We start from the raw sequence: 14,158 nt of genomic DNA on the forward strand, positions 1-14,158 counted from the left end.
CTACCGTGTACTGAGCACTACGTCCGGGACAATCTGCTAAATGCACTGCAGTGAATAAGTGCGCACCAGTGGATTCGAACCCAGGTTTAATGCCTGATTCTGAACACCCGGGCTCTTCTCCCCAGCGCCTCCTCATAAACATGATTTCTGAAGTCCTACAGCCTGGGGACTAGGGGGATGCAATGAGATGAAGCGAAGGGCAAAGAACAGTCTTCATAGCTACCCACCAAACTAATGCTACAAAGAAGGACCATTCATCACAGTTTTAACATCTCAACAGAGCTGTACAATTAATTTCAAAGAATAAGTTGGTCACTAAAGGAAAGAAAATTTCTGGGCTATGCCTAGATGGGCTGCCTACCAGCCCTGAGAAGCCTCTTAAGCTCAGTAGGAGGCGAGAGCTCACCTCAGGGCATTTAGAGCTCGAGAGACTGGGGACGCTTCCCTTCTCACCCCGTTTCTAACAGAAGCCCTTCCAAAATGGCCCACGAAATTCTCGAACATTTTAGCTCATACTCAGCAATGTAAATTGTGTTCATCTGGAGAAAGGATCTATGCCTACATCGCCGATCGTTTTTTGGAGAAGAGAGCGAATCTCAACCGGAGGCCACTCGTGTGAACCTGACAGCCAGGCCAGGCGGCTCTCCTGGCGCTGCGTGTCGCCCCGTAGGTCGCAGCGAAGGTCACGCATCCGTGTGCTAGACAGTCACGAGGTGTGTGGCGAGGCAGGGGTCTCCGTGCCGTCCCTCCGCCATCTTCACACCCTCCCCAGGGCGAGGTCCCTTAACTCGCCAGGTGCTTCCTGGGGAGAAAGGGGTGTTTGGGGGCCGGGGGTAGGTCTCTCAGAGGTGAACACAGCACGGCGTCCCAGGCTCCGCCTAGAAACCCAAGCAAGCCTCAGGGCCCGCGACCTCCAGCCACGGCAACTTCCGTCACTTGGCGGCCGGGGCGTTTCCCCAAACCGAGACGTGCGCGTCAGGAAAGGGGTCCTGGCCCCGGGAGCCAGAACGACCCGAAGGCCTAGCGGCAGACGCTTTTTTCTGGGCCCCCACGTTAATCACAGCTATGTCACTGAGACCCGCCCCACGGACATCCCGCGTCGCCGGCTGCCGCGAGGGACCCCGAGGCCGGGCCGGGGTCGCAAGCGGCCCGGGATCTAGCGCGGAGCGTCCGAGAACGGCCGGGGGCCGCGGGGCCGGGCGGGAAAGGCCGCGCGCGGGGCACGGCGGGAAAGGCCGCGGCGCGCGGAGGTAGGGGCCGCCCGGGGCCGCCCCGCCCCGCGCCGCGCCGCCCCGCCCCGCGCCGCGCTCCAGCGGGGCGGCCCTCCTCTGGGGCGGCTCTGATTGGGCCGCGGAGCCCCGCGCGCTGATTGGCCGCGTGGGCGAGGCGGAGGAGAGCCGTGCGCAGCGGCGTGTGTGGGGCCGTGTGCAGACCCGCGTGTGGCGCAGGCAAGGACCCTGAAAATAAACAGCCGCTGCCTTGCGAGCCGCCTTCCCCGGGCCTGCGTCCGAGCCTCCGCCGCTGCGGGCCCGCTCAGACGCCGAAGGTGAGGGCCTGGAGCGGGACCCGGGGCTCGGGGGAGCCGTGGGGCGGGCCGTGGCCGGGGCGGACGGAGCGGCGAGGCGGCGATGGCGGCCGCGCTCTGGCCTGCTCTGCTGCTGCGTCAGGCGGGAAAGCCGGCTGCCGCCGCCGCCTCGGGGCCGGGTTTCCGGCCTGCCGCCGTCGGGCGGGCCTCCCGCCCTTCCTCGCGTCTTGAGGAGCCGGGCCGCCGCGCGTCGGGGCCTCCTCTGCGGCCGAGGCCGCACCCCAGGCCGCAGCCTGAGAGCGAGGGAGGCCCGGGCGCCCTTGGGCCCGAGGCCGTGCGACGTGAGGGCCGTGGAACGCGGGAGGGAGGGCCGGCTTGGCGGGAACGCGCTGGAAGGGGGCCGTGCGGTGGGGGCAAGACCCTCGTGCCGACGGGCGGGGGCCATGTGCTGGGGCGGCGGGCCGGGTGCCAGGGGTGCCGGGGGGCCCGCGGAGGGTCGCGGACGCCCCGCCGCAAGGTCTGCGCAGGCCTGAGGGCCGCGCTGCGTGCGGGCCGCCCCCGACCGTTGAGTCTGTGCCGGCGTCCGAGGCCGAGTCGCCGGTGTCGCGTGGCGGCCGGGGGAGAGGCAGGGAGGGCCCCCGTCCGCGGGTCCGCGAAGCCCCGCGGCGTTTCGGGGCCTGACCGGCGCCGACACCGCCCGGGCTGCCAGCGAGCCGTGGAAGGTGACGAGCCAGCCCCGCTCGAGCCGTTCCGCACGTGGAGACCCGCTTTGGAACGACAAGGTTGCCCACATCGGGGTCTGGGGTGTGGGCTGCGTTACGGGCAAGGAGCCTGCTTGTCGCCACATGCTCGCCACATGGCCTCGGTCACAGGGCGCTTCCAGAGGAAGTGACCGCGTCTGCGGCCGGGGGCCTGCAGGGACGGGCCCCGCTCCTGCTCCGCGACTCGGCGAGCGCGGGCCGGGCCTTCGGAAAGACGCACGGGGCGAGGCCCGGCGTCCGCAGGGCTTTTTACTTCTGTCGCGGTGACCGGAGAGTAATTTACATCCTCCTCGTACACGGTGGGTTTTTTTTTTTCCTCTTAAGGTTTTCCTCCTTTCCTGTCGTTTGACCCAATTTTTTGAGGGAAACGTAATCAGTTAATTTCAGCCTGGAGGAGTTCTCTTAAATTAAGATGGCAACTTTGTTACGCTCCTGCTCAAGCGCTGTAAATTGCATGTACGGTTTTGAGGATTTTGAAGAGAAAATAGGAGACGAAGTTCCTACCCCTTAGGCTCCCCCTCCTCCCGGCAAAGCAGGCGTTCTCTTTCTTTTCTTTTCTTTTTTTTAAATTTTTTAATGTTTTATTTATTTCTGAGAGAAGAGAGACAGCGTGAGCAGGGGAGGGTCAGAGAGAGAGGGAGACACAGAACCTGAAACAGGCCTCAAGCTCTGAGCCGTCAGCACAGCACCCGACGGGGCTCGAACCCACGGAGGTGAGATCATGACCTGAGCTGAAGTCGGAGGCTTAACCGACTGAGCCCCCCAGGCGCCCCGAAGCAGTCATTTTCAAACGCTTCCTTAAAAATTGCGCCCATCACGGTTTAATCATCCCTTACAAATGCCACGTACTTAGGTGTGTGCTCTGTTTAGCTGGTTGAGCCTGACTCTTGTCTACAAGGAGCTCTCTCGTACTGGAATATAAAAGGAATAATTTACTAGTCTCAAGGGCTGAATTCAGGACATAAAAGTTTTTCCAAATTGCAACTCTTGGCAGCGGTTTTGTCTTTAAATTTTTTTTAAACCTAACTGTATGTTTGTGTACTTATCTGCATATGTCACATTAGAAAACTTGGATGAGGCTTAGCAACCCAAAGGTCCACGTTTTCGTATTTGATAATGAGAGGTACTGTGGAGTCACTCAAACCAATGTGGAGCCTCCGTAAAATACTTTGAGCCAAATCAATGAAAGAGCAAAGGGCATTTATTACACGAGCATTTGAACAACTGGAACAGGCAGAGTGATCTCTTTAAGTTTTATAAATGGCTTTTGTAAATGGTTATATGTTTGGATTACTTTTACTCTTTTTAAATTTGATAAAAATACCTGGTACCTACATGGGAAGTTAACACAGTGCCTAAGAGCAATAGAACCACACTTTTGACGATTGGTTGGAACGATTGGTCTGTTGGCTAAGAACTTGACCGCAAGAGAGATTTGCCTTTTTTCTTCTTCTTTTTTTTTTTTCTTTTTTCTTTTCCTTTTTGCAGGAGTGAGAGTTAAAAAATTGTTGGCTTCTTTCCTCTTCCTAGCCTCCTGACAGTAAGTGGAGAGCCAGAAGACCGATGCCAAGGCCTCCTGGCCTGCTATGTGGAGAATGCTCTTTCCCCACTGTCTCACTGCGTAGAAGTGTTCCGGCAGTGCCCGGTGCTGCTGCAGTGAGGGCGCGCTGTTGAGAATGCCAGTAAACCGTGCGCCAGTTTTATGTTGTAAAAAACTGCCGGAATACTAAAATGAGAGCTTGTGGCCACGAAAGTACAAGTTGTAAGTAGAACCTATTAATCACTGTGACACAGCAATCACCTGGAGTGGCTCCGTAATCACAAACAAGGCTATTAACTAGGGAAGTCAGGTTGCCAGTCTTGGGATCTGCAGTGACACTCCTAAGTTCTACTACAAAGAAGATTAAGAAACTCTTATCGTGGCTTAAAGCTGAGAAAAGCTATGTGATGATATGCTGTGAGTAAATGTGTGTGTGGCTGTGGATTCTTAAAGAGTTATCAGTTCTAGTTTCGACTTAAGAGAAATACAGAAAACAAATACTGTTTGTACTAAAATTGACATGTTTTATATGGTCTCAGATTTTCAGCTTCCCTGTGACTTATATGGGAACAAGAATACATAACTTGTAGGGTTGTAAGACTTGTAGATAATAATATGTTTATTTTATTTTTTTTTAATTTTTTTTAAAATTTTTTAAAAATGTTTTTTCTAGGAGAGAGAGAGACNCCAGTAAACCCAGTTTGCAGGGTGGAGCATACCTTTGGCTTTCCCAATCTATTAGCCCCTTGGCAGTATCAGCGTGAGATTTCTCCTGCTGTCCAGCCACACCCAGCTTCCTCAGAGAAGAGTTCAGGAGTGAATCTTGAATCTGAAGAATCTTTTTTTTTTTTAATTTTTTTAATGTTTTATTTATTTCTAGGAGACAGAGAGAGACAACGTGAGCAGGGGAGGGTCAGAGAGAGAGGGAGTCACAGACTCTGAAACAGACTCCAGGCTCCGAGCTGTCAGCACAGAGCCCGACGCGGGGCTCGAACCCATGAACCGCGAGATCATGACCTAAGCGAAAGTCGGACGCTTAACCGACTAAGCCACCCAGGCGCCCTGATAATAATACGTTTATTAACCTTTGAGCCATAGCAGATATCTAGCTTTTAAAATCTCCAAACCCCTTGTGTAGTCAGAGCAGTAACCGGGATAAGAACCCAGAGTCGCTCCCGCTGTTGCACTCTGGTCTCCATTATTCCGGCCAGAATGCAGGTAATGCACAGTGTAACTTGCTTTCTAACTTTCTGAGTTTATTTATTAAAACGTATTTATTAACAGTCTGAAATGTTGCAGTACCATGTTGGAACACTAAACCAGTTTATTAGAGTGTAATGATGAATGAGTACATTCCGGGGGACAAAAGCTTTCCCCTGGTCTGGATGCACTAGAGATACATGCATGAGTCCTGGATAATCCTAAACGTGAGGGAAATAACTAGAGATACCGAAAATGTGAATATATACAGGTATGTTAGGAAAGCCATATAAAACAGGATAGCCAGATCCCCATCGTACCTTGCTACTGTCCCTCCTTCCCGCCCCCCCCCCCACCGCCTATCACATATTTTTACATTAAAAAAATTTTTTAGAGAAAGTATGAATGGGGGGAGGGTCAGAGAGAGGGAGGGAGACAGAATCTGAATCTGTGCTGACAGCTCAGAGCCTACGGTGGGGCTTGAACTCAAGAACCGTGAGATCATGACCTGAGCAGAAGTCGGACACTTAACCGACTGAGCCACCCAGGTGCCCCACCTATCACCTATTTTAAATGTATTTATAGAGAGAGTTAGGGTCTTTTATTCATTGGAACTCACTGTTAAGTCTTGACTGTGTACTGTTAAGATTTAAGTCATCACTTGGCTTTGTTCTTAGTATCAAAAAAAGGGGAACAATTACATTGATGAAGACAAGTTAGAATAACAGTATTTTCGTACCAGTTCTCAGATTTAAACCTAGATGAGTGTGAAATCTGTAAAATAGACCTCTTAGTTACATGTGAACTTTCAGTGAATTTTGAAGCGGTATCTTGACTGCCTTATTTATCCCTCCTGCTGCCTGGCATGCTCTGTGCTCCTACGCATCTTTAAGAGTGGTTTGTGGCATGAAAATTTGATAAAGTGGAAACATAACTGATTTCTGTTGTTGGAAATGTGAAGTCACTTGGCATTCACCCATTTTTCTTAGCTCTTCTCCATTCTGAGGAAGTAGACTAGGAGATGGGAAACTTGATGATCTAAGCACAGTTGGCCCTGTCGGAAGTCAGCTCTGGAGGCGTGGCGCTGAGTTCGAGTCCACCTGTAAGCAATCTAACTTAATTGGAGGAAGAACAGAAAGGAAGGAATAACTATGTAGACAGAGGACTTAAACCCTTAAAAGTCTTTTTAACATTGAACATCTGTTAAGCACAGGGCACCTGGTAACAATTCTCATCACAGATGAGTTTTACCATCTTTTCCTAATACAGACAGACATCAAATTTCTGAGGTAACACAACGGGTGGTTAAACTGGGTTCAGTTGTCAGCGCAGGCTTACCTGTGGTCCCCAAGGCTGTTTACCGTGTGAAGATAATGTAGGTGTAGATATCTTAAGTGATTTTTAGCGCCAAAAGAAAGAAAACACACGCTCTCGTTCTGCCTGGCAACAGTGAAAATATAGCATTTTGTCTTTTAAATTTGTAGGTAACGTTTTGTAGCATGCCATAAAATATTCCTGAGGTCTGGTTGATTGAATTCTTGGAGTAATAGGATTTTGTTAATCTGAAATAAGCATTCGTGAATTTAGAGTGATAGTTCATCCCTAATGATTACATAATTTAAAAATACGTTGTTACTTTATTTTTTTTAATGTTTTTATTTATTTCTGAGAGAGAGCATGAGCAGAGGAGGGTCAGAGAGAGAGGGAGATAACAGAATCTGAAGCAGGCTCCAGGCTCTGAGCTGTCAGCACAGAGCCCGACGCGGGGCTCAAACCCACGAACCGTGAGACCATGACCTGAGCCGAAGTCGGACGCTTAACTGACTGAGCCCCCCAGGCGCCCCAATACGTTGTTACTTTAAATTGATGGTGCGGGAACTCCTGTGATAGCGAGAACTTAGGTGTTTTACTGTAAGTACTTGGCTACATGGGATTGGGTCTGTACGAAAAACCGTTTGTTTCATTCAACAAATGACTATTAGTTGCCCCCAAGCAGTTAAAATACTGAGTATAACTGCTACTAAAAGGATAATTAGATGGGGTGTTGTGATGATTGAAAGGTGAATTGCTTGGTCTCGGTCTCTGCCCTCAAGGAATATGGTAAACAGCAGTATGGCTGCGGCGGCAGTTGTCGTCGGGTCGTGTGTCGTTGTCGTCAGGCAGATCCTAACAAAGTACCCTGGGTTTAACCAGGAAGGAGGGTTCCAAGCTGGGAGATGTGGTCAGATTCTTTTATAAGAGTTGGCATTTGAGCTGGCCCTTGAAGGTTGGAAAAGGTTGTGACAGGTGGAGGGGGCGGAGGCAGGACAGTGCCGCAGAACTGCAGCCAAGAGCAGTCATGGGCCGTGAGGGTCACAGCCATAATTCTCCACTCGCTCTTCCTTTACTGCAGCTCCTTTTCATGGGGAACAGCATACAGTTCTCGAAAGAACTTTTAATGCCATACGTTTGGATATAAGATGGATATCAGGGTGGGGACCTGCTTCTAGGGTAAGCGGGTGGCTCTAAAATGTAGAGGGAGTAGGTTGGTTTAATGTTTGTGAAGAGACCACGTATCACAAGGGATGCATTGGGAATGCAGAACAGCTGATTGGCTGACTGCCTTGGCCAAAGGAGGGAGAAGGCAGATTGCTTCCACCCTACCTAAGCCTGCTGTGAAGACCTTTAAAAAAGCCTGTGGCCTACTGATGATGGGTCTTTGGGATGTTAATGAAGTTAATGTTTCTTCTACTTTTAAGATTTAGTATTTTATTAAGCCTTAATTTAACTCCAGTAAACAAAGTTAATGGCAAAACAAATATTTAAAACTAGTTACATGTATACAGTTGCACATCTGTTTTATGGAATATTTTAATTACTGTCTAAATGGAGAAATACCTTTTTCCCTAAGTAATTTGTGGTTGATACAGAAATGATCATATTTTAACCGACTTTCAGTTAGGAATTAGGGTAAGACAAAGTAGAGCTGAGTGTTAATCTTTTAATGTTATTTTAGCTAACTGTCGTCTTTTCCAGAAGTACTTTTCCTATGGTCTCTTTTTTCCTTTAATCTGTTTTGGATCTGGGTACCATGAAAAGAGATAAGGCAAAGTGGAGAAACAGTTCAGGAAAAATCTACATGTCAATCAATTCTTTTTTTAAATTTTTTTTAATTTTTATTTATTTTTGAGAGAGAGAGAGCATGAGCAGGGGAGGGTCAGAGAGAGAGGGAGACACAGAATCTGAAACAGGCTCCAGGCTCTGAGCTAGTTGTCAGCACAGAGCCCGATGCGGGGCTCGAACCCACAAACCGTGAGATCATGACCTGAGCTGAAGTCGGGCGCTTAACTGAGCCACCCAGGCTCCCCAAATTAATCAATTCTTAAGTAGTTTTTTATTTTATTTTATTTTTTTATTTTTTTTAAATATTTTTTATTTCTAGGAGAGAGAGAGAGAGCGTGAGCAGAGGAGGGTCAGAGAGAGAGGGAGTCACAGACTGAAACAGGCTCCAGGCTCTGAGCTGGCAGTCAGCACAGAGCCCGATCCGGGGCTCGAACCCACGAACCGCGAGATCATGACCTAAGCGAAAGTCGGACGCTTAACCGACTGAGCCACCCAGGTGCCCCCTTAAGTAGTTTTTTAAACTGATATTTCTACGCTGAAAGTGAACCTAAAATTTTACCTGTTGACTTCATTCCACTGGTAAACATATGATGATTCATTATAATGCATTTCCTGTGTACTTTATTCTGAAATAAACCAGATCCTTTTAAAGTAGCAGTCTAAAGGGGAGATTATGTGGAACAATCATTTCTTTATTAGCATTGGAAATGTATAGCGTGTTGAACGTATTGGATTGTCATTGTCTAAAAGACCAGCATCTTCTTTAAAAAGACTTGTCATATTCCCTCAATTGCCAATTAAAAGGTCATGATCATTTCTCTGCAAAGAACTCATTGACAGCAGTAGTTAAATGTCCTCAGAGTGGTCTGGCTGTAAACTGGAGAAGATCCAAAATGAAAATGGGGCTGGAGAGGAGGATGAGGTACCATAAGCAGCACTTTTCTGTGATCTTTTTATTTTATATCCTAACTATTCTCTCTGGTGGAAACCAGGACCTCACATGATTTTGAAGGCTAATACCAGTATGAGAAAGCAAATGTAATCTCAGATTTTCCAATGGCTGTTTTCTTCTGGCTCGAAATGTACATTATGCCTCTGAAACCACTAATGCTTAAGTAGTCCATGCAGCTCCCCACCTGTCCATCCCCTCTCTCTGTTTTGGTAATGTGTTCATAATGGCAAGTGGCAAGAATTGATAGCAGGATCCCTTTGAAAACTTACCCTGAATCTGATTGCAGAGACTTGGGATAAGTATTGAATTCTTTTGAATATTTGACAATGGAAACTTTTGAAACTGAACTTTAGTTTAATTTTTATACTAGATTCTCTATAACTTAATGATGAACCAGTTAAAGAATGGGGGGAGGCTTTACCATTTTACTGTCATTTGAGTTTCCGTGCTGTGGTTGGTCTGGGTAATTACACTGTCCGATCAGTCTTACTCAGTTGAAACGGTATGCTTCGGTAGATCATGGTCCTTTACGGTTGGCTTTGAGAGGATAGTTAAAAAAAAACCTTTGTAGACCATGGCTTGACACTGGAAATAAGGATAAAAATGTTCAGATGTGGAAGTGTGAAAATGTTATTACATTGTTTTGAGCTTTTTTTCTTTCTTTTTTTCTGAGGAGTTTGTCCTGCAACATTCCATTCTTTTCCATTCTATTCCAGGAATAGCCCCTGTTTATTTTTAGATTGTTACATAAGAGGTATAAAATCCATTTGCTTTAGTGGGAGTTTTGCCCTTTTTTGTCCAAAAAAAAAAAAAAAAAGCACCCAATAAAGGACTCTATTGTGAAATTCCAAGTAGTGTTTTTTTAAATGTAAAACTATAGAAAAATTAGGAAAGGAGAGAATAGGAGAGAGAAAAAAGTGGTCCCAGTGCTTTAGGTGCTATTAGCACTGTGGTGTGCCTTTTTGTTTTTCTAGTATTTTTAAAGTACAGTCCTCTCTAGGGGTAAAACTTGTGTCCTGCGTTTCTTCTAACATGTCTGCTCCGAAGAGTCAGCACGCAAGTGCTGCAGTATAATGAGGTGTTAGATGCTGAAGTTACAGAGAGAAACTGCTTTTCTTTACCCCTCACTTTGAATCCATATAATGGATGTTCGTTGATATTAACCGTATAAATTTGATCACCCCATCAATAACTGAATTAACATTTGTATTTATATATGTATAATTCTAATGGTTTTAAAGATCAAGAATAATATAAAATACGTGTTTACATTTTTTTCCCGCTTTTACTGTATTTCACAATAGGTTTAGGATGCAGTCGGATGGTTGTTCTCGTAACCAATATATATTCTGGTTTCTTCCCCCAGAATAATGATCCAAAAATACAGTAAAAGAACAATAAAAGCTAAATGTAATTTCAAGTGGGTTAACACTATCATTTTTTATATTTTGAAGATCTAACTGCAGCCATGAGCAGCAATGAGTGTTTCAAGTGTGGACGATCTGGCCACTGGGCCCGGGAGTGCCCTACTGGTGGAGGCCGTGGTCGTGGAATGAGAAGCCGTGGCAGAGGTGGTTTTACCTCGGATAGAGGTATTTTTGTCGAATAAAAAATTTTGAAGTACTTCAGTATTTCTTAGTATCAAGACTGGTCTAATTAGCCAAATTCTTTTTGTTTCTGCCCCAAATAGGTTTCCAGTTTGTTTCCTCATCTCTTCCAGACATCTGTTATCGCTGTGGTGAGTCTGGTCATCTTGCCAAGGATTGTGATCTTCAAGAGGATGGTGAGTATTTAACACTTCCTTTTCATATCCTTCTAGAACTTGGGGAGGTGAGGATGTACTACCACTGCACGTAGCATTGGAAGGGACTTTCTACATTTGAGATTGTGTATTGTATGACTTAAAGCAGCAACCCTGTGTAAAGGTTTTATAGTCTCCGTCTGCCTCTTTTCCGTACTGTTGAAGCCTGCTACAACTGCGGTAGAGGGGGCCACATCGCCAAGGACTGCAAGGAGCCCAAGAGAGAGCGAGAGCAGTGCTGCTACAACTGCGGCAAGCCAGGCCACCTGGCTCGTGACTGTGACCATGCTGATGAGCAGAAGTGCTATTCCTGTGGAGAGTTTGGACACATTCAAAAAGACTGCACCAAAGTGAAGTGCTATAGGTGAGTTGTCAGGGTGTTGCGACGGGAAGCTCATTGCAGAGAGGGTTTTACGAGGGAGTTAGCCGTACGTGGAAGGACCTTGCGGACCAGTACAGTCAGGGAAAGTTGGTTGTGGCCGGATGAGACTGATTTTCCGCGTGCGTAGCCAGCAGCCTGTCTGTACGTTAGCCACTGCTCTACCTTGATAATTTATGGCTTATGGATACTGGACAACTTTAACGTGTTTGTGAGGGTGGGGGGCAGAGAGACGGGAGAGAGTAAAACCCCAGGCAGGGTTCACACTGTCGCACACAGCCCGATGGTGGGCTTCAAATCCTGAATCGTGGGATGATGACCTGAGCCAAAGTCAGACGCTTAACCAGCTGAGCCACCAAGGCGCCCCCCCCCCATCCCATCCACAGATCTTTTGTCCTGCAACCCAAAAACTTTGTGGATGTGATGTAATAATATATATGTATTTAACATGTAAATATTTGGTAAGTTTTGATATGCACGTACCAGTGAGATCTTAGGGATTGATTTGTATAAAGGTATAACATCTCGGGGCACCTGGACGGCTCACTTGGTGGTGCATGCGACTCTTGATTTGGGAGGTCGTGAGTATGAGCCCCATGCTGGATGTAGAGGTTACTAAAATAAAACTTTTAACAAAGGGGGAGGGCACCTGGGGGGCTCAGTCCGTTAAGCATCCGACTTTGGCTCGGGTCATGATCTCGCAGTCTGTGCGTTTGAGTCCTGCATTAGGCTGTGTGCTGACAGCTCAGAGCCTGGAGCTGCTTCAGATTCTGTGTCTCCCTTGCTCTCTGCCCCTCCCCCACTTCTCTGTCTCTCAAAAATAAATAAATGTAAAAAACCCAACCCAACATAACAGCAGTTTGCCCAGGGTTGCTGTTGTTTTGGTTTTGATACTGGTGGGTCTCTTACAGTAAAAATTTTTTTTTTTTTTTTTTTTTAATGTTTTATTTATTTCTAGGAGAGAGAGAGAGACAGCGTGAGCAGGGGAGGGTCAGAGAGAGAGGGAGTCACAGACTGAAACAGGCTCCAGGCTCTGAGCTGGCAGTCAGCACAGAGCCCGATGCGGGGCTCGAACCCACGAACCGCGAGATCATGACCTAAGCGAAAGTCGGCCGCTTAACCAACTAAGCCACCCAGGCGCCCCTCTTACAGTAAAAATTTTGATTTTAATGGCTTAGGCTGCACAATTGTGTACCTTGTTCTCTAATTCCTCCTTCCTGCTCCTGGTTTAGAAGTTAATCAGAGTGTCTCAAGGGGGAAAAATGTGTTCCTTCTTTTCTTACTGCTTTTTGTTCTGCAATTAACTACTGGTTCAGTATAGTTTTGTGTTTTCTGAGCACATTGTGAAAAGCATCTTTAATCTCTTTCTCCCCCTTTTTTTCTTTTTGGTTTCGTAGGTGTGGTGAAACTGGTCACGTAGCCATCAACTGCAGCAAGACAAGTGAAGTCAACTGTTACCGCTGTGGCGAGTCAGGGCACCTTGCACGGGAATGCACGATTGAAGCCACAGCTTAATTATTTTCCTTTGTCGCCCCTCCTTTTTCTGATTGATGGTTGTATTATTTTCTCTGAATCCTCTTCACTGGCCAAAGGTTGGCAGATAGAGGCTACTCCCAGGCCAGTGAGCTTTACTTGCCGTGTAAAAGGAGGAAAGGGGTGGAAAAAAATCGACTTTCTGCATTTAACTACAAAAAAAAAGTTTATGTTTAGTTTGGTAGAGGTGTTATGTATAATGCTTTGTTAAAGAACCCCCTTTCCGCGCCACTGGTGAATAGGGATTGATGAATGGGAAGAGTTGAGTCAGACCAGTAAGCCCGTTCTGGGTTTCTTGGATATGTTCCCGTGTAGGAGGTAAAACCAATTCTGGAAGTATCTATGAGCTTCCATAAATAACTTTAATTTTAGCATAACGATGGCCTTGGATTGTCTGACCTCAGTAGCTATTAAATAACATCAGGTAACATCTGTATCAGGCCCTACATAGAACATACAGTTGAGTGGGAGTAAACAAAATAAAAAGACAAATGTGTGTTAATGGCTGTGCGAGAAAAATCGGGATAAAGGCCTAACCAGGAACAACTTCATCGCAGCGTTGATGCTGCACATGCATAAGGTGATGACAAAGGTTTAGAACACATTTTTTTCAAAGACTAAATCTAAAACCCAGAGTAAACATCTAAGCTCAGAGTTAGCATAATTTGGAGTTATTCAGGAATTGCAGAGAAATGCATTTTCACAGAAATCAAGATGTTATTTTTGTATACTATATCACTTAGACAACTGTGTTTCATTTGCTGTAATCAGTTTTTAAAAGTCGGATGGAAAAAGCAACTGAAGTCCTAGAAACTAGAAATGTAATTTTAAACTATCCAATAAAGCTGGAGGAGGAAGGGGAGTTTGACTAAAGGTCTTTTTGTTGGTTCCAAATTTTCATTCATGTGTATAGTGCAAAATGCCATATTAAAGAGGGGATGTGGAGGACTCAAAGCTGACAGTTTGGACTTTTCTTTGTGTACTTAAGTCATGTCTTAGTAATGAGAAATCCCTATTAAGGAAGCATAGGCTTTAGATATATTGGTGTCCGTTCTGCAGGGATATAAAAATTTTAATGCTCTTTGTAACCCATTATGTTGCTGTACTTGAGCTCTGGTGTTCATTATCTTTTTTTTTTTTAATGTTTCTTATTTATTTCTGAGAGAGAGAGAGAGAGAGACGCTGCGTGAGCAGGGGAGGGTCAGAGAGAGAGGGAGACACAGAATCTGAAGCAGCTCCAGGCTCTGAGCTGTCAGCACAGAGCCCGATGCGGGGCTTGAACCCACCAAGCTGAGATCATGACCTGAGCCGAAGTCGGATGCTCAACTGACCGAGCCCCCCAGGCGCCCCATGGTGTTCATTCTC

At 46.8% G+C, this 14,158-nt stretch overlaps 1 protein-coding gene across 5 annotated transcripts; it reads left to right on the plus strand.

Annotated features, from left to right (window-relative positions):
* The first annotated feature begins 1,391 nt into the window (after window positions 1–1,391).
* On the plus strand, window positions 1,392–13,747 carry LOC120242702 (CCHC-type zinc finger nucleic acid binding protein). Of its 5 annotated transcripts, none has more exons than XM_039248616.1 (5): window positions 1,392–1,546; window positions 10,535–10,672; window positions 10,771–10,863; window positions 11,044–11,245; window positions 12,658–13,747. In XM_039248616.1, exons 2-5 carry the CDS (start codon window positions 10,549–10,551, stop codon window positions 12,773–12,775), a joined length of 537 nt encoding a protein of 178 aa, XP_039104547.1. In that variant the 5' UTR covers window positions 1,392–1,546; window positions 10,535–10,548; the 3' UTR covers window positions 12,776–13,747. The 5 variants fall into 5 exon arrangements, with proteins under 5 accessions (XP_039104547.1, XP_039104544.1, XP_039104542.1 ...); XM_039248613.1 differs by lacking the exon at window positions 1,392–1,546 and adding an exon at window positions 3,846–4,048 and having other exon boundaries at window positions 10,535–10,651; XM_039248611.1 differs by lacking the exon at window positions 1,392–1,546 and adding an exon at window positions 3,857–4,048.
* The last annotated feature ends 411 nt before the right edge of the window (window positions 13,748–14,158 follow it).

The sequence above is a fragment of the Hyaena hyaena genome, unplaced genomic scaffold (genome assembly GCF_003009895.1).
Source record: "Hyaena hyaena isolate Hyena2069 unplaced genomic scaffold, ASM300989v1 scaffold_316, whole genome shotgun sequence".
Classification (NCBI taxonomy): domain Eukaryota; kingdom Metazoa; phylum Chordata; class Mammalia; order Carnivora; family Hyaenidae; genus Hyaena; species Hyaena hyaena.